Source organism: Pyrus communis, chromosome 1, assembly GCF_041283825.1.
Source record: "Pyrus communis isolate YQ-2024b chromosome 1, ASM4128382v1, whole genome shotgun sequence".
NCBI classification, from domain to species: domain Eukaryota; kingdom Viridiplantae; phylum Streptophyta; class Magnoliopsida; order Rosales; family Rosaceae; genus Pyrus; species Pyrus communis.
In genome coordinates, this window is record NC_142565.1 from 23,297,905 (window position 1) to 23,323,139 (window position 25,235).

A 25,235-nucleotide genomic window follows, 5' to 3' on the forward strand; every position below is an offset into this window, starting at 1 on the left:
GAGCTCTACATGCATCAATTCATAATCAACAACCATGCAACCATACCGTCAATATATACTCACTTGAACTTACCTGGGCCTCTGTAATATCATGCAATATTATGCAAAGCTATACTAATGCATATGCTAAAATGTAAAGCAAACATGACATGGTATAAAATTCCGTTTAAAAACAGTTTCTAGGAAACGCATATATATATATATATATATAACCAAAAGCCCACTTACTAGTATGTAGCAGGGTCGTAACCCCCTAGTCTCGCCTGGCTGTGCTCGTCCTCCGGAAAAGTCTCACCTATATGTGAAACAACTACTTTAACGTTAATTTTAAGAACATAACCGTGTAACAACTTCTCATACGTTGCTCAATTGGGGTATTTGAATACGCCTTCGTGGCCTACTCAACACCACGAGCATCCTCGTATTTTTAGAATAATTTTTCGACGCCCCACACGCCCTCACGCGCCGGCCATGTGCCGGCCACGCGCAGGCACGTGCCTAGCACACTGACGGAATCCCTAACGACATTAGGGAATATTCTGTTAAATAGAAGCATATACCATTATATTTACCTAATGCCGTTAGTATATTCCATCAAAGTTGACGGAATATTCTTCTTTCTTCTCCGGTGGTTCATCGAATTCCGGCACCGATTGTGTTGCGTCACTGGTTTCTGGAAAAATCTAAAACTTCAATATCTCTTTCATTTCTCAACGAAAATTCACGAATTTCATATGGATTCGAAGCTCTTAAACCATAGAACACAACCATACCTATTTGAAGTCCTAAAACCGACGAAAAGTGGTCAAAAAACCTTTGAAACCTCTTGCTAAACCTGCAACTCGGTGAATCCTTTTTATCCCGACATTCTATCCATTCCAAAACTAACGTAGGGTCCCATTAGAGTTGATTAGGACCTCTTTAGAACCTTAAAACCTTGTAGAACTTCGACGATCACATTGGAGTAAACTTCCACCTCGTCGTTGCTCGTGTGTTCTCAGGTTTTTTAAGTCCTTTCTTCAATCCAACGATACCACCAGGCTTGTGAAGTCAAGATGAGGGTGATGATAACCTCAGTGGGTTCTATCCATGATGTTTTGATGGTGTTTGAAGGTTGGAAGGATCAGTTTTACGGACAATAGAAAATTCGAGAGAAATGGTGAGGGTGAGAGTTACATACGTGTGTGTGCGGGTGTGTCCATGTAGATTACGGGATTGGGCAGCATAAAGGGATCATAAGCCCTGATTGGGCTATGTGATTTAGGGCCTAACAATTGGTCCAAAAGAAGTAAAACAAGCCTAAGATTCTAGTTAGGTCCAAGGTTGTAGGAAAAAAAGATAATTGGTGGATAGGTTATGGACAACCCAAAACTATAACTCTACCTAATTACACCTATTCGTTTGTAACTTCCTCATCAAAATTCTAGTTCGAGCCTAACTCGCGTCGATGTTCTCATAACGTCACGTATAATTTAATTACGTCAACTGGATAAATAATTTAAAATTATAAACGTACAGCCACGTCAATAAGCCAACGAGGGCATAATCATCATTTTACATACTCAGGGATAAAATATATACCATAAATTGGGACGAGTCGTCACATGTACACTAATGCTTTTGTGCCTACTTGTGCTCTAGTTAATCCTGTTATTCCTATTAAAATTATTCTTATATGAATCTGACTAAAATGTGATTTTCTTATATGATGGACTGCTTTACTACGTAAATTAAGTGTAACTTCTTTCTCAATACAGTTAACTTCATGTTGACTGATGCTACTTACAATTCTACTTCTATTTTCAAATAAACCTAATTGATACAAATTATATTTATTTTTTTGTGTTCTCACAAAACCTGTTCTAATAAATTCTTATGCTTCTTCTTTATTTGGATAAATATTTTCAGCTCTAACTATTTCTTTTCCTTTTCTTCTAAAGAGCCCCATTTTCTGTTATCAAAATGATTGATTTTAGGTCTCTAGTATGGTTATTAGTACTTAAAGTAAAATTTTCTACTTTTTGTAACAGACGTGGTGGAAGTGATGAAAATGTGTTAAAAAAAATGATTAATTTCTGCTATTTATTCTTTAACTTGATCTAACTTTTCAGCTAATTTTAAAACAAATTGGATAATTAAATTATTTTGTTTAATAGGGATATTACTACTAGTTACTTGTGTTGAAAAATCTGTTAAGCCAACTGGTTCTCTATCTAACTTACTAATTTCTTTCAAGGTTGAATATATTTTCTATTAGTTCTAGAATTGTTCATTAAACTAATAATCTATCTATTTTATTATGTAACTTACCTACTTGTTCACTCAAATCTTTCTGTACTAGTTAGATTTTTTGTACTTCTAATTTTGATTGCTCAACTATTTCTAATGGTCTATGTCACATCCCGGCTCAGGGGGACCACTTCCCGGGCCCGACTCCACCGTAGCACGATATTGTCCGCTTTGGGCCTCGACCACGCCCTCACGGTTTTGTTTTTGGGAACTCACACGAGAACTTCCCGATGGGTCACCCATCCTGGGAATGCTCTCGCGCGCTACTCGCTTAACTTCGGAGTTCCCATGGAACTCGAAGCCAGTGAGCTCCCAAAAGGCCTCGTGCTAGGTAGAGATGGGGATATACATATAAGGATCACTCCCCTGGGTGATGTGGGATCTTACAGTCTAAGTTCTACTTACTTAGGTTTACTATCGATAAGATCAATAAGTTCTTTTATTTCTCTTTTGCTAGGAACTCCTTGAATATTTTTATTCTTATCTTTTAACTAAGATGTAATATAATCTAAATTATGTCTAATTGTTTTTATGGATTTTTTTCTGAAAATATTCTAACAATTGGTTTAATAAATAATTATGTGTTGCAGTCCTATTAGATTAGGAATGTGATTGTATAAGTCTTAGTGTATCTAAGGATATCTTAGAATATTCCTTTTAGTAGATATTATCCTATTAGAGTTGTAATCCTATTAGGGTAAGGATTTAACCTACCCTACTACTATAAATAAAGACACAATGGGGTGATACAACACACACCTCAGAATTAAACCTCTCTAGTTGATGTGATATAAAATAGCACATAAACTTAAACCCTTTTTATGTAGTTGTAGTATGAATAAGTAGGGATCGTTATAGGCCGGGGATTAGAAGGGATGCTAATCTCTCAATTTGAAACTCTAAAACACTAAACTAGACTCAAAAACAGAAAACTAGACTTTAATGACTCAAAACGAACTAGAATGACTCAAAACAGCACAAAACAAGCAAATTGACTCAAAACAGAAACTAAGGGTGACTTTGGACGAATTCTGATTTAACTTGACTCCAAACACTAAATGAAAATAGATTTAAACAGGTCCTAGCTAATTAAACACGAAATATTAAAGGGGGATTGGTTTTGACGAATTTAAAACTTAAACAAACAAGTTACAAAAACTAAATAAAGGGTACAAATTTGGAGTGAATTAATGGGTGATAGGCTAGCTAGAGGGTCCTTCTCCACACATGACACATATGCATACAAATTGATTTCCAATTATTATTCTTATAAACCACGAATGACAATGCCCCAAATTAATTGTGAACTGTACAAATTAACTCTCAGATTTTCCTAATTTCATTGAATTGGACTCAGCAACGCAATCAAATTATTCTTATCAAGTTCCCTATATGAACAACATGATAGAGATACATATCAAAGATCATTAAGTTCTATGAAAATCATAAGCATTGACAAGGCATTCGTAACTATGAAAAGCATGATACTCCTGCCATGGATTTACTTAACACAATCATGACTAGTGACTTCCACTACTTATAAATATAAGTTCATAACGATTAGGTGAAATTCCCTTATATTTTATCATCAAATTCATGCATGCAAACTAAGTGTGCACCCTTAATCAACATACAAGAATAAGTTATCAATCAAACAGATAAGTAAATCGCATTCATGTTTTACGAAACAATAACTGGAGAAAATCAATTCATATCACATATATGTTCATGGCTTTGAATTCTCCTCTAGCTAAAACGAGTTTAGCTCCTCATGTTCTCAATTAAACAAATATAATTAAATTTAAACATTGAAAACAGAAGATTGAATACACCTAGAAACGCTCCAACAATCCAAAAGTCTTGAAGGGCAGGTATAACTCCAAGCTATCCTCTCCTTCCTTGCAAAGTTGCGGCACAAAGGTGTTTGTCTCTGAAATTGGGCTATTGTGTGTGGTGGATGATTGGTGTCCCTTTTTTGGTGCAGCAGAATACATATATTTATAGGGAGAGGGGCACGGCCCTAATTAATTTTGGAGAAGGATTTGCACTCCAAATCCACAAGGAAAAAGGCTAACTAAATGCAGAATCCAAGAGGGAAAAGGAAAGAAAGGTGCGGTAGGATCTTGGAGGGAAAGAGGATGGAGTGCATGGCAAGGAATGACTCTTCTAGAAGGAATGGGTGCGACACCCTTGTAGGAATAGGATTAAGCCTTCAAGAATCATATATTTAGGTGTCCTAATATAATTAGGGATCCCCCTGGCAACTGGAACTTAGGTAGTGTAGGATTAGGATTTGGCTAAGACAAAATAAGGTAGTTTGACTCATGTTCCTTCTTTCTTGCTGAGCTCCTTATCTTCTTTGTCTTGAATTAATTCCTCCATCTCTTTAGCATATTCTTAGCCCTTCTTGAACTTCAAATTCATCCATCCACCTTGCTCCATGCATGTGATATCCATTCCAAGCCCAAAACTGCTCTAAAATGCTCCAAATTGCCTTTTCTTGCCACTTTTGCCAATTGAACCTACAAACACACGAAAATAGCTTAAAACACTCTAATAAATATAAAATAACTGAGTAAATGCAAGGAAATAGACTAACAAAATCGCAAAAATATGCTCATATCACTAGTCCTAAATGCAATTCAGTAAATTAGCCCTACAACACGTTATCAGCACGTTCTTGCCAGAAGTTAAGGAACTAAAGGATCGTAGGAGCAGGCTCTCTTCTATACAATCAAAGGCTTAATCATTTTATGCATATCAGGTTCTTTTAAAACCAATTAAGATATTTGAAACAACCTTGAAGCATGAAAACATTCCCCATGATGCATGAACCCCCTATATTTATATTTTCATTTCAATTATATATATTGTATATGTGTTCATATATTTTGTCAATATATGTATTTGTTCATGCAATACGCAGTTATGCTATATGGAATTTGGGAATCAAAGCATCGAACTTAATTTAGAAGCAATTAGGATTTTTAACCTTAGAATTCGAAAAACAATTGGCTCCACGCCACGCAGCCTAGCCAACATGGCTAGCCTACAACCACGTCATCACCAGGATGATGTCGTTTTGACACCATGGACCACCTTGCAGCACCCTCGTGGGCTTTGCTACTCCTACACAGATAACCATGCTTTGACCTGGGTTGCGTTTTCCATAGGCTTGAAGCCCTGAGCCTTCTAGCAGACCTGCAACCTGGACCAACTTGCCAGCAAGCCTTTGTGGTTGTTGGGCTTTGTCCTAGCCCTGGCCCACCTGCATAAGCCTCAGCTTGCTGGGCTTCGCCACCTATCACGGCCCACGACCACCACAGCCAACCGGCTAGGCTTAGTTCCCACGACCCAAAATCAAAGCCAGCCCGTGGCTGGGCTTCTAGCGCACACCCCAGACCAGCACATGTGCTGGGCCTGTGTCTCCCCCCCCCAAAGGCCCCGCACCATTTTGGCCCAAAACTAGCAACTTGGGCTACTAGGTTCCTTCCCAAAACCAGCCCATGGCCTGCAGCCAACCCATGGCCCATTCAACCCCTTTAGGGCCTTGCCCCATACATGACAATCAGCCCACTAATATTGGGCTATGCTCTTTTGAATCCAAAGCTTCTTAACATTCCTGCTAATATAAACCTGAATGTTATTCTTTTACTTCTACAATCAAACATGAACGGTTATGATCTATTGAATTAATTAAAGTGACCCACAATCCATTAATCTGACAATAAATCCAAAATTATTGGCCTGAAGCTCACTTTTTGGCAATTAACCTTTCGATAAATTATTTTGTTTCGTTGAACCGTTGACTATCTTTCATAGTCCCGACACACTCACACATGGGTTCCTGAAGCAATCCACAAATTCACTACACTTTGTTGTATATTGTTTTATGTGTTCTTGCAGGTACCCTATATATGAACCAAACGTCCATAACTAAAATCGAACCTGTAGTTTAGAATTTAGTGCCTTTGAAACTTGAAGTTTTCATTCAAAACTTACCACATGAAACTCGTAGCTTTCATACTTAAATTAAACCAATACATGTCTATGGAACCCAAATGCTCTACAATGTATATCTATGGCTTTCCATATGACTAACCACTTTTTTTTTTGGTACCCTATATTTGAGGGACATGTCAAACTTGAACAAGCTCAATTTCACCACTTTGGAGGTATCTAGAAGAAACTACCTAAAGTGGGTTCAAGACGTGAAGCTCCATCTTACTGCAAAGAGTCTTTGAGCCACCATTTAGGACCTTATCGACGACCCAATCAATGAAGCTCAGAAAGATACTACTATGATCTTTATCCAAAGACCCATCCATGATTCATTGCGAACCGACTACCTCGCTGAGGAGGACCTATGTACCCTCTAGGTTGCTCTGGTCGATAGCTTCGATCATCAGAAAAACATTTACTTTCCTGAAGCAAGACATGACTGGCAGTATTTACGCTTCCAAGACTTAACCGAAGAGGATCTCCTGGAGAATACCTATTCGACCTTCACTGCCACCAATATTGTCCTGCAACAACAATATAGAGCACAGAAGTTCACCAAATTTTTAGATTTGATTTATGTTTTACTTTTCGCTGAAAAGAAAAACCAACTTTTGATGAAGAATCATCAAGCTTGACCTACTGGCTCAAACGCTTCGTCTAAAGTGCATGCGACTAATTCTAGCAGCCACAACCGATGGAAACCCCATCATGGCTGTGGAAATGGGCAGCAAGGCCCACCATGGGGCCAAAGTCAACAGAGTAGAGGCCCACCCAAGGGAGGAAATTTGACCCAGAAGCGCCAACCCCTTGCCCCTAAGGCCCCAAACTTCAAGAACAAGGGAAAAACTATTGTTTAATCGGCTTCCACTGAACTGCACATGTGCTACTGTTGTGGATCAAAGGATCAGTGGTCACGCGTATGCCAAGCTACGCCTGATGCTATTGCCAAATATCATTCTCGCCGTGAGACTAACTTTGTGCATGTGGAACATCCCGTAAATGCTACTACAACTATGGAGTTTCAGATTTTCAGAAGGCATTCGCTCCCATGGAAGAATAAAGTTTTGTTTTTATAAGACATGTTAAGGTGTTTTACACCCCTAGTGGCTGAACCCCCTCCCCCCTTATTTTTCTAGGTTTATGTTGTAACTTTTGGACAATTTTTCTATGTCTTTGGAATTATTTGTTTGGTTTTGGTTCGTTTTGAATTATGGATAATTACTTTTATGAATATTATTTCTCGATTGATTAATTGAATGAATGGAATATATTTATGCATGTGACTGATTCAATTAATTTATTTCTAGGTATGACTAGTGGGGAAGTTAGTTGTTTGGCTGATAATGCTACCACACACACCATATTGCGTGAGCAACACTATTTTACTAACTTTGTACCTAAAAATGCACCTCTGACAACCCTCTCAGGCCCATCCAACCTGATAAAAGGGTACAAAAAGGCTCGTATAATGTTGTCTAATGGTACTGAATTAACCATTAAAGAGGCCCTCTATTCTTCACGTTCCAGAAGAACGTTGATGAGCTTTAGAGATATTCAAGATAATCAATACCATGTTGAAACCTCTTAAGAGAATGGTTTTCAATTTCTTTGTATCACTTCTTACAAACATGGCCAGAAGTGTATTCACGAGAAGCTGGAACGTCTCCCAAGTGGGTTGTACATAATGACCATTCGATCCATGGAGACCCACCATATGGCCGGCCTTATGCCTGGGTTCCAGAGCACTCTGCTACTTTGGCATGATCGAATAGGACATCCCAGATGAGATATGATGCACCGTATCCTCAAAGTGTCACACGGGCATCATCTAAAATCTTATTTCGGCCATCTACCATGAAAAGCATGCTCCCTGGGGAAGTTGAATATTCAACCCTTAACCACAAAGATTATTGATGACCCCCCTAAGTTTCTTCAGATGATTCAAGGGGATATTTGTGGACCTATCCAACCAACATGCGAACCATTTGGATACTTCATGGTTTTGGTTGATGCATCGATGCGTTGGTCACATGTTTACTTATTGTCTACATGTAACGCTACATTTGCAAAACTCCTAGCTCAAATCATTAAGCTTAGGGCTCACCACCCTAATTATCAGATTAAGTTAATTTAATTGGATAATGTTGGAGCGTTTACATCACAAACTTTTGACAATTACTACATGTCAATTGGGATTGAAGTTGAACATCTTGTACCCCATGTTCACACCTAAAACGGCTTGGTAGAAGCTTTCATAAAGCGCCTTCAAACGATAGCTCAAACATTGGTTATACGAACCGAATTGCCAGTATCTGCCTAGGGTCATGCAATATTGCACGCAGCTATGTTGGTCTGCTGAGGTCCATCGCTACCCAATCTCATTCACCATTATAGTTGGTTACTGGATACAAGCCTGACATCTTGCATTTACGTGTGTTTGGGTGCGCAGTCTATGTGCCAATAGTGCCACCTCTATGCACCAAAATGGGTCCTCAGAGAAGAATGGGAATCTATATCGGTTATGATTCGCCATCAATTATTTGCTACTTATAGCTCTTGACAAAAGATCTTTTTACTGCACGCTTTGCGGATTGTCACTTTGATGAGGCAGTCTTCTCATCATTAGGGGAAGATAAGAACATTAACGTTCCTATAGAACATCGCGAATTGTCATGGATTAATCCCGCTTTGTCTCATTTAGATCCCTGCACTGCCAGTCTAAAACTAAAGTGCATCATATTCTAAATCTTCAAAGCATGTCGAATGCTTTTACTGATCTAGCAAAGGTGACAAGATCGTATATACCTGCTGCAAACGCACCTGCAAGGATGGACATACTTAACGTACTTCGTAACACCACCTTGGAAGGTTGGACCATACCCGAGGGTAGGGCGGCCGCACCTCGCACGTGGCCTAGTACACTGGCAGCTAGCCAATCATCTGCTCTTACCTTAAAGCGTGGTAAACCCCCTGGTTCAAAGGATTCACAACACTAGAAGAGGAAAACAGCATAACTAGTGACCCTAGTCTAAATCTGACCATCGCTTACCCATCTATTCCAACGCATGAGGTTTTTCTAGATTACGGTGATGTCTTAGACGAGACAAACCAGCATCCCGAGAATTGCTAGATTTCAATCCATTACGTAATATTGGATGAGATTTGGAATAGGAATAAGATGATTATCGATGATGCATTCACACATACAGTTGCTACCGACATCATTCTTGGCGATGACATTGAACCATGTTCCGTTGATGAATGTCGACATAGAACCGATTGGTCAAATTGGAAACAAGCAATCTAGGTCGAACTCGATTCGCTTGCAAAACTCAAGGTGTTTGGGCCCGTAGCTCCTACTCCACCATATGTGAAGTCTGTGGGCTGCAAATGGGTTTTCATAAGGAAGCATAATGAGAAGAATGAAATAGTGTGATACAAAGCACGCCTCGTAGCATAAGGCTTCTCTCAACGCCCTGGGATTGATTACAAGGAGACGTATTCCCCTATAATGGACGTCATAACATTCTACTACCTTATCAGTTTAGTAGTTTACGAAAAACTGAATATGCAGCTTATGGATGTGGTAACCGTGTTGACTGGTTCAAATAGTTCTAGACCACAGAACACCCTCTCGATTAGATTGAGGAGATCACTCTACGAATTGAAACAATCCGGGCATATGTGGTATAACCGTCTGAGTGAATATTTGACGAGTCAGGGTTATATGAACAACGAGTTATGCCCATGCATGTTCATCAAGAAGTCACATTCCAGATTTGCGATCGTTGCAGTTTATGTCGACAATGTGAACCTCATCGAAACTCCCGCAGAGCTTGAGAAAATTGTCGTTCACTTGAAATCAGAATTTGAGATGAAAGATCTTGGGAAAACTCGATATTGCCTTGGCCTGGAGATCGAGCATTGTTCGGATGAAATCCTAGTACATTAATCGAACTACACCCAAAAGGCGTGACAACGTTTTAATGAGGATAAAGCGAAGCCTTCAAGTACTCTTATGGTCGTTCAAACTCTAGATGCTAAACGAGATCCCTTCAGTCCCATGGAAGATGAGGAAGAGATTTTGGTGCCTGAAGTTCCATACCTAAGTGCAATTGGTGCTTTATTGTACTTGGCTCAATGCACTGGACTCGACATCTCCTTCTCTGTTAATCTTTTGGCTAGATACATCAATGTACCTATACGCAGACATTGGAATGGTGTTAAAGACATTTTCCGCTATCTCAAGGGTATGACGGATTTGAGCTTATTCTACATCCATGAATCCTCGAAAGGAGTCATCGCCCCCCTTATCTTCGAGTTGATTCCCGCCTTGTTGGTTACGTATATGTTGGTTATCTGTTTAACCCATATAGAGCACATTCTCAAACGGGCTTTGTCTTTACCATTAGAGACACCACAATATCTTGGAGGTCTACCAAGCAAACGCTAGTTGCGACTTCTTCAAACCATATTGACATTCTCGCCTTGTATGAAGCCTCACGTGAGTACTTTTGGTTGAGAGCAGTTATGCAACACATTCGAAGCACTAGGTGTCTCACTACCATCGTTGACCTTCCTACGACGATCTTTGAAGACAGTACAGCATGTATCGGGCAGTTAAAGAAGGGATACATCAAGGGAGACAACACCAAGCATATATCGCCGAAGTTCTTTTAATCTCACCAACAACAACAACATCAAAACATTGAAGTCAAGCAAATCCGTTCCCAAGACAACCTCGCTGATCTCTTCACCAACCCATTGCCCAAGTCTCGACACACCCCGACCTGGAATATCAACTAAGACTCTGAATCGAGCTGTGCTGGCCAACACCTAGAAGGTGATGAAGCCATAAAGTGTAGTGATGTGGAAAATGTGAATAAATATAAACCTAAAAGTGCCTAAATACAAGAGTGCATTGTGAGCGGGAATGAACCCAATTCACACATGATGACAGAGCATAAGTACAGTACAGTAAAATAGGGTGAGAATTATACCATTGATGGTAATCGTCTACACCAAGATTTGCCAATAATCCTCGTCAACTCTGCTTCTAGAACTTGGAGGGGAGAAAAACAAGGGTGAGTGGGCCTGAAAATAAAGTTTTAATAAAAACCTTTTGAAAACGTTATAACCCCTCGCCGTAAAACCTGTATAGTTTCCAGAAAATACTACTACATAGGTATGAAAACCAATGCACAAGAGCAGTGAAGACTGAAGTATGCCATGTCATAATATCTCAGCAATAATAAATGTAAGCCAAGTGTGGAACCAATATAAAATAGTATGCCAATCGAAGTCACCTAACGTGACCTATACGACTAGACCTGTAGCTCATCAATCTAGGCTAGCACATGAGTTGGAGTCACATAGTGTGACCTGTACAACAGGCTGGGTATAAATATGTACACTCAAGTGCTACGATCACGTGAAGGCTACACGATAATTCGCAGTTCACCTACGAGTCGGAACCACCTATTGTTGTCTGTACGACAGGCTGGCACCAAACTTGGATCCAAGGTGAGCGTGCGGTGCGAGAAGTGAACAATCACATGAAGGCTGGCCCTAGGCCCGAGCAGGAGAACTAATACCAGGTTGCAGCCATGATGAGCTCTAAATAAATGTGTGCATACCAATGCAATACAAACCATTCAATCACAAAGTAAACACACCTGAACTTCCCTGCGCATCCCGTAGGATTGTTTGGCATTTCACAATTTCATAACAATGCAACATTTTAAATATAACATTATTTAATCATGGCATGATATGCATAACTCAGTTCAAAGCATTTGTGGAAACTATAAAGTTTACACACACACACTATAAAAAAGAAAAAAGACCCACTCACCTGGAGTCCGCGCTACAACTCCCTAGCACGATTATCGAGGCGTCTTGAACGATCGACGCCTAGAATAAATATTTAGTCACGTCTCAAAATTCTTATTGATAGAACACGTAACTTACATAAAACACATCCCCAAGGACGTTCTAGAATGATTTAGGACTCATTGACCAAAAGTCAACTGTCGGTCAAAAATCGACAGGAGGGTCCACAACCCTACGTAACTCAATCCGAAAGATCCGCATCTCAGATTTCCGATCTGTAACTTCCAAAGATCCAAATTGTGCTTCTAAAACATCATACTAAAGTTTCATTATGATCCAACGGTTGGATCTTCGCCAATTGCAAGTTCAAGTGTAACGTTTTATTTTATGAACGTACAAATCCAATTCGAGAAGATCCGTACATCTGATTTCCGATCCGTAAGTTCCTATGATCCTCATATATTACGTACTATAACATTTAAATTTTGGTGATGATCCAACGGTCGGATAGTCGATTGCTATAATCAAGTGGCGGATCCTATCAAAACTATGCTCAAATGATGAGATTTCATCAATCTAACTTCACCTATGCAATTGGGGTATCAAACTTAGCTTAGGAAGGTCAGGGGATGCCTCGGCCCACGCACCACCATACACGGCGGTCGGAAACCCTAGATTTGGGTAGAGCAAGTTTTATACCTGTGGCCAAGTCCAATTTGGCCAAGAAAAGCTTCAAATCACCACGAACCCGTAAAAAACCCTAGATTTGGGTGTGCATTGATTCGACTCCTCCGATGCTCTGCCAACTCTATGGTTGGTTGGGGTTTGTTCTTGGGTTCAAGGAGAATCTAATGGTTCTAGAGATCGACAAAAATCGTTTCACAAATGGTGATTCAAGTCCGAGACCCACCCGGACCCGTCGGTGGGTTTTCTCACCTTATCAGGGCTAAAATTCATCAGGTTTGATTAGAATTAGGTGATGGGGTGTTCTGGTGAGGTTTAGTGGTGACGGAAGGTTGAAGAAGGCCGGAAAATTGGATGGAAAACTCCAAGGAAGTCAAGTCATCGCGTGGGTCAAGGGGAACCCGACCGATTCCCTCTATCTCATTTTCCCTCCTTTCCTTTCTTGGTCTTTCTTCCTATTGGTCACTCACTTCCCTCTCTTCTCCCAATTGGGCAGCGCCCATCCTTCGTCCTCCCCTTTATCTTTCATCTCCACCACCCAACTTTTCTTCCCTTGAATCTAGGCCACACACGTGGCTTTCCAAATTTTGCTCCAAAAATCTGGAGCATTCCAGAAAATAATAAATTTACAATTTTGTCCTCGACTTTATTTGTTAATAACTCTTTCGTTATAACTCCAAATTACATTCTGTTGTGCCCACGCGTTAGTAGTGGCGAGTACTACGAGAATATGCCAAGAAAACAAACCTTACGTGACATGACAAGACGGTCAACAAAAGTCAACGTCTTTGCCTCGAAGGCCATTTCCATAAATTCACATTTAAAAATTATAAAGACTATAATTTTTGGGGATGGGTCGTTACAAGTCTACTTTTTAGAAGCTCGTCCAAGGAATCGGTATGTGTAAATTATCTTAGTTGAATTGCGTGTAGTTCTCTTATTTGGAAGTTATGTCTAACTCGGGGGGAGTATTTTGAAGCATACTCACTTGATCTTAATGTACTTTTTTCCTACCCAGGGGGAGTATTGTTAGTAGCATTTTTCCCACTGGGTTTTTGCTACCTAACAAGGTTTTGATGAGGCACCCATTATGGGATGATCATACTCCGTTGAGTTCACTACTTTTGTCCTGTTTGACATTTGTTTTAGACATTATGCATATTTCTCACTTTTCTCCTTAGTCTATGGGTTTTTACCTGCCTTAGGTTTTACCATAGAGAGATTTTGTGAGTTTTACTACCAATGCATACTTTCTTTAAATTTGAGATTCGCATTCGCCCGTTGTGCCGACGACTTCATCAACTGTTCTAGCTCAACTACTGAATACCTGATGCGAAGTTTTGTTTGAATATTTACACACTAAAGGGGGAGTGTTGCAGTCCTATAAGATTAGGAATATGATTGTGTAAATCCTAGTGTATCTAGGGATATCTTAGAATATTCCCTTTAGTAGATATTATCATATTAGAGTTGTAATCCTATTAGAGTAAGGATTTAACCTATCCTACCACTATAAGTAAAGGCACAATGAGTTGATACAACACACACCTCACAATTAAATCTCTCTCTTGCTGCCGGCCCTCTCTCTCTCTAGTCCTAAATACAGTTCAGTAAATTAGGCTTACAACATTATACTTATTATTTTCTAATTTTATATTTTCTGCTTGACTAATAATAAGATCTACAATACTATTGGCTTGTGACTTTTCTTTACTATGTAAAATATGATTATGCTTTCTTAATGGAAAATAACAAACTAAACTAGTTTGGTCTAAGGTTATTTTTCTTTATTGTGGTTCACTAATTTCTAAATTTTGGTAATGTATCATAAACTACAATCTACCTTTCTCTAAAGTTATGGCTAACTAGTTTATTAGAAACTCTCTTTCTTCTCTCAAATTCTCTAAAGTATGATATGTTGCTCTTTTTGCTTCTAATACGTTATGTTGTGCTTCTGTGTTCTTATATTTACTAATAAATGAAGGGTGCTCAAGATAACAAAGATAAAACTTTTTCTCCTTTGAAGTCTTGCTAATTCTTTTTTAAATATATACTAATCTTCTCTTTGTGCTGGTTATAGTTGGGTGTCTAGGACAATAGATATCTAGTGGTTGTGGTTGACAAGGTCTATAAGGACAATAATGTACTTATAAGGCCTTAGAGGCTGAACTCATAAGTACGAAGAACTTAGAGGTACCTTGGTTAATATCCAGTTATTTGTATGGCAAGCATTCAACTATAACTGAGTGCTTGAACAAAGTATGATCGTCAGTTTAGTAGGTTAATAATATACTACAACAGTGTTTTCTTGTTTTGGACTAGAAGTCTAATTAAAAGAACGCACTAAAAGAAAGAAAAGAAGAAATTTACTTAAGACTTGGAGATTGTTTGAATGTGTACACTTGGACTTTAAGTGATATACAGAAGATAATTACAAAGTGTTTCCAAGAAAAGTTTACAAGGGATGCTAGGAAGGCTTCAGATGCTCTATGCTTGAGTGTGTTGCAGATTGAGGTGTGGTAGTCATGTGTAGGTGTTCGAGTTTAGGTGTTCATGTGTTGTTTATAGTGAATGAAACTCCATTTTTATAGCTATTTGGGACTGCTAGGTTACAAAAGAAAAACTTCACAGATGGATGGTGTAAAATATATTTAACTTTTTGACACTGTTTCTAAAGCTTGTCCTTTTCTTTCTTTTGTGGTTGCCATTGTTTTGTCTTCTTCTCTTCTTTTGCATTTGTTTTAATGAAGACCACGTGAATTTTTGTGCATGCTTGTCTACTTGCTACAACCACTTTTGTATAACATTTATTTATGTCTGATGTCTTTTGTTTCTGATTTTGTAAGGGACCAAGCTGTCTAAATACGTTGAAGGATAGTATAAGTATTTTGAAAAACTTTTGTCCTAAAGGTTAAATGAAAGTTTCCAAGGACTTTTTATTAATTTCTCAAAAAATTTAGGTTTTAATATGGGAGTTTTAACGAAAAATCATGTTCACTTTAACGAAAAACCACATTTTTACACTAAAAAGTCAATCCTGGTATTATTCACTTTACCCTTTATTTTGTCCATATCATTAAAACTCAAAGTTTTCAAGCCCTTTTCATTAGTTTTAAAAATGAAAGGAGCTTGAAAACTTTGAGTTTTAATGATATGGACAAAATAAAGGGTAAAGTGAATAGTACTAAGATTGACATTTTAGTGTAAAAATATGATTTTTCGTTAAAATGAACAGTAACTTGAACTTTTCGTTAAAACTCCCTTTTTAATATTGGATTATTCCCTCAGTACCGTAATGCACCGTGTTGGTTTTGGTTTTGGTTGATTGGCATCCACCGTTAATAAAGTGCAGTAGTTGGTTTTGGTTGGTTGATTGGCATCCCACCGCTAGTCAGTTGACAAGTGATGGCCTTGCACATTTGCGATTGCTCTCCCCTCTCAAACCACCACCACCCAATTCCTCCATTCATCTCTCCTCCTCCTTCTTCTTCTTCTTCTTCTTCTTCTTCTTCTTCCAAACCCTCCTCCTCCAAAAAACCAATGCCCAGAGCAGCTTGTTTGCTTCTTCAAAGACGCGCTGAATCTCATCCTCCTCCAAATTACTTGAGCAGGAGAAGCCTCGGCCTCTCTGTTGTTGCCATTTTCTTAAATGGGTGTTTGCCCAACCTCCAAAACGCCATTCCTGCTCAGCAATTGGAGCTTCAGAGGTATACTGATTCCGACCAGGGTTTCACCCTCCTCCGCCCATCCTCTTGGTTAAAGGTAAAGCTTCCACCTTATGTACGCATATACATATATATATTACACACACATGTATGAATAGAAGTGCATTTTGTTCTGTGGAGTGACATTGACAATGGTTACTTATGGATGGTGTCAGGTTGATAAAGCGGGGGCAACTGTTCTGTTTGAAGAGCCAAACAATGGGAGCAATAATGTTGGCGTTGTCGTCAATCCGGTTCGCCTTACCAATCTTGGAGAGTTCGGCAGTCCTCAATTTGTTGCTGATAAGCTTATACAGGCCGAAAGGCGCAAGGTCAGTATTTTTGCTTCCCTGTAATGTCAAATTATGCTGCCTACTATTGTCTTTTATGTCTGAAGTTGCTGGTGGATGATGTTTGATTCCCACCTTGTACGTATCATTATCTGATTTTAGATTTGAGAAAAGAAAAAGCAAAACCGATTAAATTGCGTAATTCTGTGTTGATTTGATTAAATGCTAAAACAAAAACTGCATTTTGGAAACCCAAATGAATTAATGCCTGCTATAATATGATTGAACAGAACATACCGGCGATTTTTTTAACTGGGCGTCCGCATTTTGTTGAGGAATGGAGATTATGCCTATGTGACCCTTTGCATTTCGTTCTAGCATCCCTCGAATAGGGTTAGGACAAGAAATGATTCGACTGTGTGAAGGATATCTGTTTAGGGATGCACGTTTGACATGGAATTGTGTCCACTCAGAGTCTGAGGCGCCTAAAGTAGGCTTTTTCATTTCCAGTAAGCACTATTTTTGTCTTTGTTGGCATAAGAACAAGAACAGTGGATATGTTGATTTATACCCCCTTTTTTTTAAACAAAAAAAAAAGTTTCTGTTTTTTTATATCAAAAGTAGATAAATTCAGGACAGGACGGTAACTGATGGCTGAAGTTTTAATTGTTCCACTCTGAATTTGAACTGCATGATTAAGGTACATGAGCTGTTCGTTGTTTCTTGGGTTGGATACGCCCCTTTGGATCTATAAAGACCAGAAGGATAATTAGAATTTGAGGGTTTGAACATAATGATGGCAGTTTTGATCAAAAATACAAGTTTGGCTGAATGGTCCTGGATCGAACTTACAGTGGCTTCTCTTCTCTCTTTAATTTTATGTTTATATTTATTTTTTGCGTCTCATGTTTCTTGTCTTTGAAGTATGGAAACAGTCTGCTTAAGCGCATCTTCTCTGTGTTCATACAGGAAAGTACAAAAGATGTTGTGGTTATTGGATATGCTGAGAGACCAGGCCAGGGTGGCCTTCAAGTATACGAGTTTGAGTATGAAGTCGATAGTACAAGAGGAGGGATGAAGAGGATATTTTCAGCTGCATTTGTGGCCTCAAAGAAGCTCTACCTCGTAAATATTACTTACTCAGACAAACCAGAGAGTCCTCTCGACTCCCGTACAAGAACAATGCTAGAACAAGTTCTTCATTCCTTTGATGTAGCACCTTTGACATAATTATCACTGCACTTTGTTCCGCCACGACTGCGTGCTTTACTATTTTTGCCCTTGGCTCAAGTAAATACTTGTCTTGTCAACATACTCTGAAAGAGAGCAAAATGGTATTTTGGAACTACATTGAATGAAAGTAATATGGTACCTTTGTGTCTGATTTCCGAGGCATTGAATAAGGAACCACAAGACGACGGAGATCTGTTGCGAATCTGCGACGTCGCCTTCAACTATCTCAATGTCGTTACCGGATACAACAGCACGGTACAATACGTAGAAATAGAAAAGGTGTACTTATTTTTATCACGCATCCTCCATTCTCGATTCCTCTCACAAATTCAGTAAGTTTTCCCCATCCTCTTTTGGCAAGTCCTCACCCACACAAATAGAACTTGGGGCGCCAAGTAATGGGGCGGTGCTCTGGTCTGGTGGTCTCTTCGCTCAGAAGTGAGAAGTGTTAAGTTTGAATCTCATGGATGACGAATTTAATACCAAATTAAGCTGTTCATTGTGTGGCTTAGCCGAACTCCCCCTCCTCCTAGTGTAAAAATATCGATGTACTTAGAAGGAAAAAAAAAAAAAAAATTAATGGGGCGGTGCCGAGGTGTAGTGAATCGATGACTAGTGGTGGAGTGACTCTTAAGGGATTTTTGTTCGGTATAACCTTGAATTACTATGTATTCGTGTAAAATATATAGTTGAACTTAAAAAAAAAAATTAAAAAAATAATATAAGGTTGGATCTAGACCCGATATGGTCGAATTGTCATTAGATCTCATTGGATCGGAATTGGATGATAAATCTTTTAAATGAACGAAAAATATGGGTCAAGGATTTTTTTTTAAATGAATGTGAAGCATGAAATCTAGCGTATTAATAAATATACTGTGATGCACTCAACAATTTGCGTGTTGACTTTCTTCAATTCTACATAAAGAATTCCAAAGCACACATCCAAATTTCCAATCCAACCTATCCCGCATATCATTTTTCACAAATAAGCGATTGAGATTTAATAAGATTTAGCTAAATCTCCACCGCTCATTAGTGTGTGTTGAGCTTAAGAGAATAATGCTCAACGTATTTTTAATTGTTCAATAAGCGAAGTTCAAATCTGGCAACTCCGTTTGAGTTTTGCTGGAACAAGGCATCATCACCTCACCTAAAGTCAGTCTCTGAGTTTTATACAGTTGCTTGGTTGAACCAAACTCTCTCTCTCTCTCTCTCTCTCTCTCTCTCTAGCTTGTTAATTTATTCCTTCCTAGTGTGAAAACCCACCTAAAGTCAGTCTCTGAGTTTTATACATGCTGCTTGGCTTGCTTGGTTGACCCAAACTCTCTCTCTCTCTCTCTCTCTCTAGCTTGTTAATTTATTCCTTCCTAGTGTGAAAACCGAAAACTGAAAACCCAGTCATATATGAATATTCAGCCATAAAGATAAAAGGGGTTGAAAAGTAAAACCTAGTTGCATATATATAAGCAGCTGCTTTGTTAGTTTGATTTTAGAGCTAAATAACCAGCAAGTGCATTATTCTTGAATATACATATCCATGGTGCACAACGAAGTAGATGCGTCACGGATCCAAGAGATGGATTCAGGGGAAAGGCGCCTTAACGAGCTTGGTTACAAGCAAGAACTCAGACGAGAGATGGTCAGTTCACTACCTGCCTATAAATTATACATACATACATACATATATATATATATATATATATATATATATATAATATGCTTTTTCTGTTGCATATCTAATTATCTCTGATGGAATCTTTCTTATTAACTCGAGCTTCATCAATTGATTGGATTGCAGACTTTGTTCAAAACTCTGGCAATTTCATTCTCGACAATGACACTTTTCACCGGAATTACTCCCTTGTATGGCTCAAGCCTTTTATATGCAGGTCCTGCAAGCCTTGTGTGGGGATGGGTGGTCGTTTCATTTTTCACCTGCTTTGTAGGAGTTGCCATGGCAGAGATCTGCTCCTCTTTCCCAGTTTGTCCGCCCTCCTCACTTTTCCATTTCCAAGTCCTTTTTATATTTATATACACACATTATACGTGCACTCGAGCACTTGTTAGCATATCCTCTTAATTACTGATAATTTTCATGCTTAGACAACTTACTCCCTCTTTGCTTGGTCGAAACTTGAAACAGACTACAGGTTCTCTTTACTTCTGGGCTGCCCATTTAGCCGGCCCCAAATGGGGTCCACTTGCCTCATGGTGCTGCGCTTGGCTTGAGACGGTAGGCCTCATTGCCGGCATAGGCACTCAGGTACTAATCCTTTAACTTTGAGAGAAGAAATTGGTGAAGTATCGGTTTAATTTTGAGCTACTTAATCTTAACTTGATTTGAAAGGCATATGCAGGATCGCAAACGCTGCAAAGTATCATTTTGTTATCCACTGGGACAAATAAAGATGGAGGATATCTTGCGCCGAAATGGCTATTCTTATGCATGTACATTGGACTCACTGTTATATGGGCGTTTCTCAACACATTTGCGCTAGAAGTAATTGCCTTTATTGACATAATCTCGATATGGTGGCAGGTAAAATCATATTCCGGCTACTTGCGTGCTTCCTTATCATTTTGTTTGGGAAGTTAGCATATATGATAACTGTATTGTATACTGTAATTGATACTATATTAACATCAGAAGGTGCTGGTTCTTCGTATACCTTTATGAATAAAAATGTATGCATAACAAGCAGTCAGAAGATATACACAGATGGAGAACAAAAATATGATATTAATCGTAGTAATACCGAATCCCTTTTTCAATATTAAGTGTATATGCACAGTATGAAGAATCATTTTATAATACATTTTCTTTCAAATTTGCAGATAAACTTTCGTTTTGTCTGTTGTGAAATTGATCAGTAACGTTATCTGATATGAAACATTGGTTTCAAATTTTTGTTGGCAGGTCATTGGAGGGCTGGTTATTGTGATAACACTTCCCCTGGTAGCAATGACGACACAGTCAGCATCATATGTGTTCACAAATTTCGAAGTGGCTTCTGAGCAGACTGGGATATCAAGCAAACCTTATGCAGTGATTCTATCCTTTCTTGTTAGTCAGTATTCATTATATGGATATGATGCTGCAGCACATCTAACCGAAGAAACCAAAGGAGCAGACAAGAACGGTCCTATTGCTATTCTATCTAGCATTGCTATCATATCAGTGTTTGGGTGGGCATACATCTTGGCACTTACTTTCAGCATTCAGGTACGGTATCTAATGGCTAATTTTAGTCTAATCCTTGTCGAGCAACTCACAAATGGACACTGAACTGAGACTCCAAATTTTTCACTCAGGATTTTAGCTACCTATATGATCCAACCAACGAGACTGCTGGAACATTTGTGCCAGCTCAAATACTCTACGATGCATTTCATGGGAGGTATCAGAGTTCCACAGGAGCAATCATTTTACTATGCATCATTTGGGCTTCCTTCTTCTTCGGTGGGCTTTCAATTACCACTAGTGCTGCCAGAGTGGTAAATACCCTTGCCTTTTTTCTCCTAAAATTCCATAATTGTTTTGTTCGCTTTCGGAGCGCAGAAGCTTGATATTAGATTTACTAAAGCACTCTGCTGGGCACTGCTAAAGCAATTTTTTACAGTTTAGGCTGTTTACTACCTTGCGCGTTGGTGATTCTTTTATCTCTAGTCTGTTTTTCTGTATTGAGATCTTACATATTCATCCGAAAGCACATGATTACATATAGAATAGTCTTTTATTTGCTGATCATTTGCTCGCAAAGGTTTTGGTGTGGCTCTTCATAGCTTGAATTTGAATGGTTGAGCATGAGGGAAAAGAATAACTTTTTAACAAATATCTTCTGTTTTAATCAGTATGAATAATCTGTGAACATCCGAAAAAGCAATTTTTAGGCTACAAAGACTGAATATGTGCTTCTAAATTGTGTGATAAAAAAATGGGAATTAGTCGCTTTTATCTCCATTACGCAGTTAGAATTATACTCTATCCTTAACTGTCTTAAATTGTCTTTCTTTTGGATAGCAGTATTGAACTTTAAGTGGTATTTTCAGGTATATGCTCTATCACGAGACCAAGGTCTTCCATTTTCGTCTGTATGGCAAAAATTGCACCCCAAACACAAAGTTCCTTCAAATGCAGTGTGGCTCTGTGCAGCGATCTGCATTCTTCTCGGACTTCCAATCTTGAAAGTCAATGTAGTCTTCACTGCCATAACTTCGATATGTACAATTGGATGGGTAGGAGGATATGCAGTTCCAATCTTTGCAAGATTTGTAATGCCTGAGAAGAACTTCAACGCTGGACCATTTTACTTGGGGAAAGCTAGAAGGCCAATTTGCTTGATTGCCTTCCTGTGGATTTGTTATACCTGTTCGGTCTTCCTCCTCCCGACTTTCTACCCAATTACTTGGAATACATTCAATTATGCACCTGTTGCTTTGAGTGTGGGATTGGGTCTAGTAATGCTTTGGTGGATGTTGGATGCAAGGAAATGGTTCAAAGGACCTGTTAGAAACATTGAAACTGAAAACGGAAAGGTATGACCGTTCATTCCCGAAGTTTGATCATCTTCCGGAAGTAGATTCGAAACTTTCCTAGCATTCTGTAGCTTCTTATTTCTCTGTCTTTTTGCACTTCAAATCTAGGATCACTAAGCAATAATCCATTTGATGAGGAGGCATGTAAGTATGTAACTTGAAAGAACAGGAAACCGAGCATTCGTTGTCACTCTAAGCTCGCGGCTTAGTGTGCCTATATTACTAATGGATGGATAGATATACATATATATATATATATATATATATATATATATATATATATATGTATGTATATTGTCATTTAATTCTATAACTTCCGGTGAGAGGATCAATATGGTACATTAAACAATATATCCTACTAATCAAATAAAATTTTAACATAAAATGGATAACATATGATCCATTTAATGTTTCACCTCGTGAAGACTGTCACATTGATGGATGAAGGGTAGGTTGGGCTACTCTCTATATTTGGCAATTGATTTTTTGGTGGATCGTCAACTTTTTTCAAAGACCAAAGAATAGGTGGCGGGTATTCTTATGAAGGCGGGAATTTAGTAGGATGTTTTATAACTCACTTGACAAGTTGATGATTTTTGGATAGATATATATAGGAAGCCTTTAAAGGAAGGGATCCCTATTTTTTTCATAAAAATGGGGATTAGTTGTGGGATCCACACGACATCGAATTTTAACGATCCGAACAGTCTATTTTTCAAGTTGCACCTCATAGATCATCCTTACAAAATATTAGCCAAATCGGAAATATTTAAGACATCTAATTGGGTTAAAAAATATTAACGAATACTTTGTTATATAAGAAACAATGAAATTTTATCTTAATAGTTAAATAAGCAAATGATTTTGGATTAAATTGTATTTTTGCAAGGATGATCTATGAATTGAGACTTACAAACTAGACGGTTGGGATAATTGAAGTTCGATGTGAAGTGAACCCCACACCTAGTCCCCATTTTTTGGAAAAAATGGAGATCCCTTTGCATAAAGGGCCTATATGTATAAAATGAGGATCTCTTTGCATAAAGGGCCTATATAAGCTAACAATTTGCATTTTAAGGGGTTTAAGCTATTTTGAAATACAGGGTCTAAGCTAAAACATGAAATGATCATTGGCGGTGGGAAAGCAAACTATACATGTAAAGGATAAATTAGCTTTAGGTAGTCAACACGTCTCTTGCAAAAGGTTGCATTTGCTTTCTGTACTTACATACAAAAATGCCGACGACGACGACATGCAAAAATGCTTTCTTTACTTGACTTACATCTGCTTTCTGTACTTATTCTATTTCTATTTTCCTCAATGTTTGTGGTTAAATTTAATATTTAGTATCATTTAATTTGTGAAATGAATCAATCAAAATTGAGAGGCTCAATAATATCAATCATCATATTCGGAAGAGCAGGGTTACTTATCTTCTTACCCACCAGAAAATTCTGTATACAATTCAAGATGAGGCATTCGTCTAGGATTCTCATGCTTTTACAAAGTGGGAGAAGGATAATGAAATGGCTCGTGCCATAATTCTCAACCATATGGAAGATGATTTGATTTCTCTGTATGAGAGATACACAAAATGCAAGGAAGATGATGGATATTCTTAAAGACAAGTACGGTCCCAAATCTCAAACTTATATTCAATTACTTCTTGAGAAGTACAATGGGACACGTATGTCTAAGAATGATATCATGGTGGATCATATTACCAAGATGGAGATTATGGCAAGAGATATTTTTGATGTTGGTCATCCTATTTCTAATGAAATACAAGTCTCGATACTTTTGAATAATTTACCAAAGTTGTGGGATCATGTAGTAATAGAGATGGCAGTCTTCGACTAGCTAAAAGTTCACAAGCCACAAAAGAATAACAAAGAGTAGATATTCTCATCCGAATATCTTATTCCTTCACCTACCATTTAATAAAAATGTTAATAATATATTTATCCTTTTAAAAGAAGATTTTTAAATCCTTATTGAATTAATTACAAAAAGTTTGAAAAACAAACAAAACATAATTTAAAATAATAAATAAATAATGGTGGGTGGGGTGTGATAGCTGTGGTGGAGAGAGGCTAGGTAAGATTTGGGCTACAATCCATAGAAAGGTTGGAGGAAAGAATTAAGTGTGTGCTAGACGGAGACAAGAAACTTCAACGACGGAAAAAGAGGATGAAAAGTGGTTTGGGATTCGAGGTCTCTACTGAGCAGCGATAAGTGTGAGTGATGGGGTTTGCGGAGATGATGAATGTCCAAGTCTTGATTAATTAATATTTAATTATATAAAGTTATATTACACAAGCCTAATCCACACAACCATAAGACCCAAGCCTTCAATCTATTACCAAATGGTCCAAATCCTAACTACTAGTATAAAAGACAAAACATATATAAATGCCCTTGGGAAACCTATGTTCACCGATGCGGGACATGGAGGCTCAAAAGTCCAACAGAGAGAGTCAACCACACACCCTCAGCTAAAGTGGCAGCCGATCATATGACCAAATGATTGCTCTGAAAGGTAATTCATAGGAGTGTGAGTACAAGTTGGAATCATCCAGATGTTGTAGTCGGCGCATGCAGTATGGGCATCATTGGAGGGATTTTGGGGACGCTTGAAATAAACAATTTGATGTGAATCTA

The 25,235-nt window shown here is 38.4% G+C and overlaps 2 protein-coding genes across 2 annotated transcripts; both read left to right on the forward strand.

Moving 5' to 3' along the window:
• Positions 1 to 16,101: 16,101 nt before the first annotated feature.
• On the forward strand, positions 16,102 to 18,185 carry LOC148699387 (Photosystem II reaction center PsbP family protein). Its single transcript, XM_088699796.1, has 3 exons — positions 16,102 to 16,569; positions 16,688 to 16,843; positions 17,771 to 18,185. Exons 1-3 carry the CDS (start codon positions 16,213 to 16,215, stop codon positions 18,029 to 18,031), a joined length of 774 nt encoding a protein of 257 aa, XP_088555922.1. The 5' UTR covers positions 16,102 to 16,212; the 3' UTR covers positions 18,032 to 18,185.
• A 1,257-nt stretch (positions 18,186 to 19,442) lies between these two features.
• On the forward strand, positions 19,443 to 22,823 carry LOC148699388 (amino-acid permease BAT1 homolog). The gene is made up of 7 exons (XM_088699800.1): positions 19,443 to 19,676; positions 19,836 to 20,018; positions 20,181 to 20,300; positions 20,385 to 20,576; positions 20,955 to 21,260; positions 21,350 to 21,532; positions 22,088 to 22,823. Exons 1-7 carry the CDS (start codon positions 19,575 to 19,577, stop codon positions 22,577 to 22,579), a joined length of 1,578 nt encoding a protein of 525 aa, XP_088555926.1. The 5' UTR covers positions 19,443 to 19,574; the 3' UTR covers positions 22,580 to 22,823.
• The last annotated feature ends 2,412 nt before the right edge of the window (positions 22,824 to 25,235 follow it).

Excerpts from the sequence above, each read along its gene's own strand:
- LOC148699387 (XM_088699796.1), top strand. The coding sequence starts at position 16,213 with ATGGCCTTGCACATTTGCGATTGCTCTCCCCTCTCAAACCACCACCAC. Across the intron at positions 16,570-16,687 it reads GCCCATCCTCTTGGTTAAAG|GTTGATAAAGCGGGGGCAAC; the intron begins GTAAAGCTTCCA and ends GGATGGTGTCAG. Across the intron at positions 16,844-17,770 it reads TACAGGCCGAAAGGCGCAAG|GAAAGTACAAAAGATGTTGT; the intron begins GTCAGTATTTTT and ends GTGTTCATACAG.
- LOC148699388 (XM_088699800.1), top strand. The coding sequence starts at position 19,575 with ATGGTGCACAACGAAGTAGATGCGTCACGGATCCAAGAGATGGATTCA. Across the intron at positions 20,301-20,384 it reads TTGCCGGCATAGGCACTCAG|GCATATGCAGGATCGCAAAC; the intron begins GTACTAATCCTT and ends TTGATTTGAAAG. Across the intron at positions 21,261-21,349 it reads CACTTACTTTCAGCATTCAG|GATTTTAGCTACCTATATGA; the intron begins GTACGGTATCTA and ends TTTTTCACTCAG.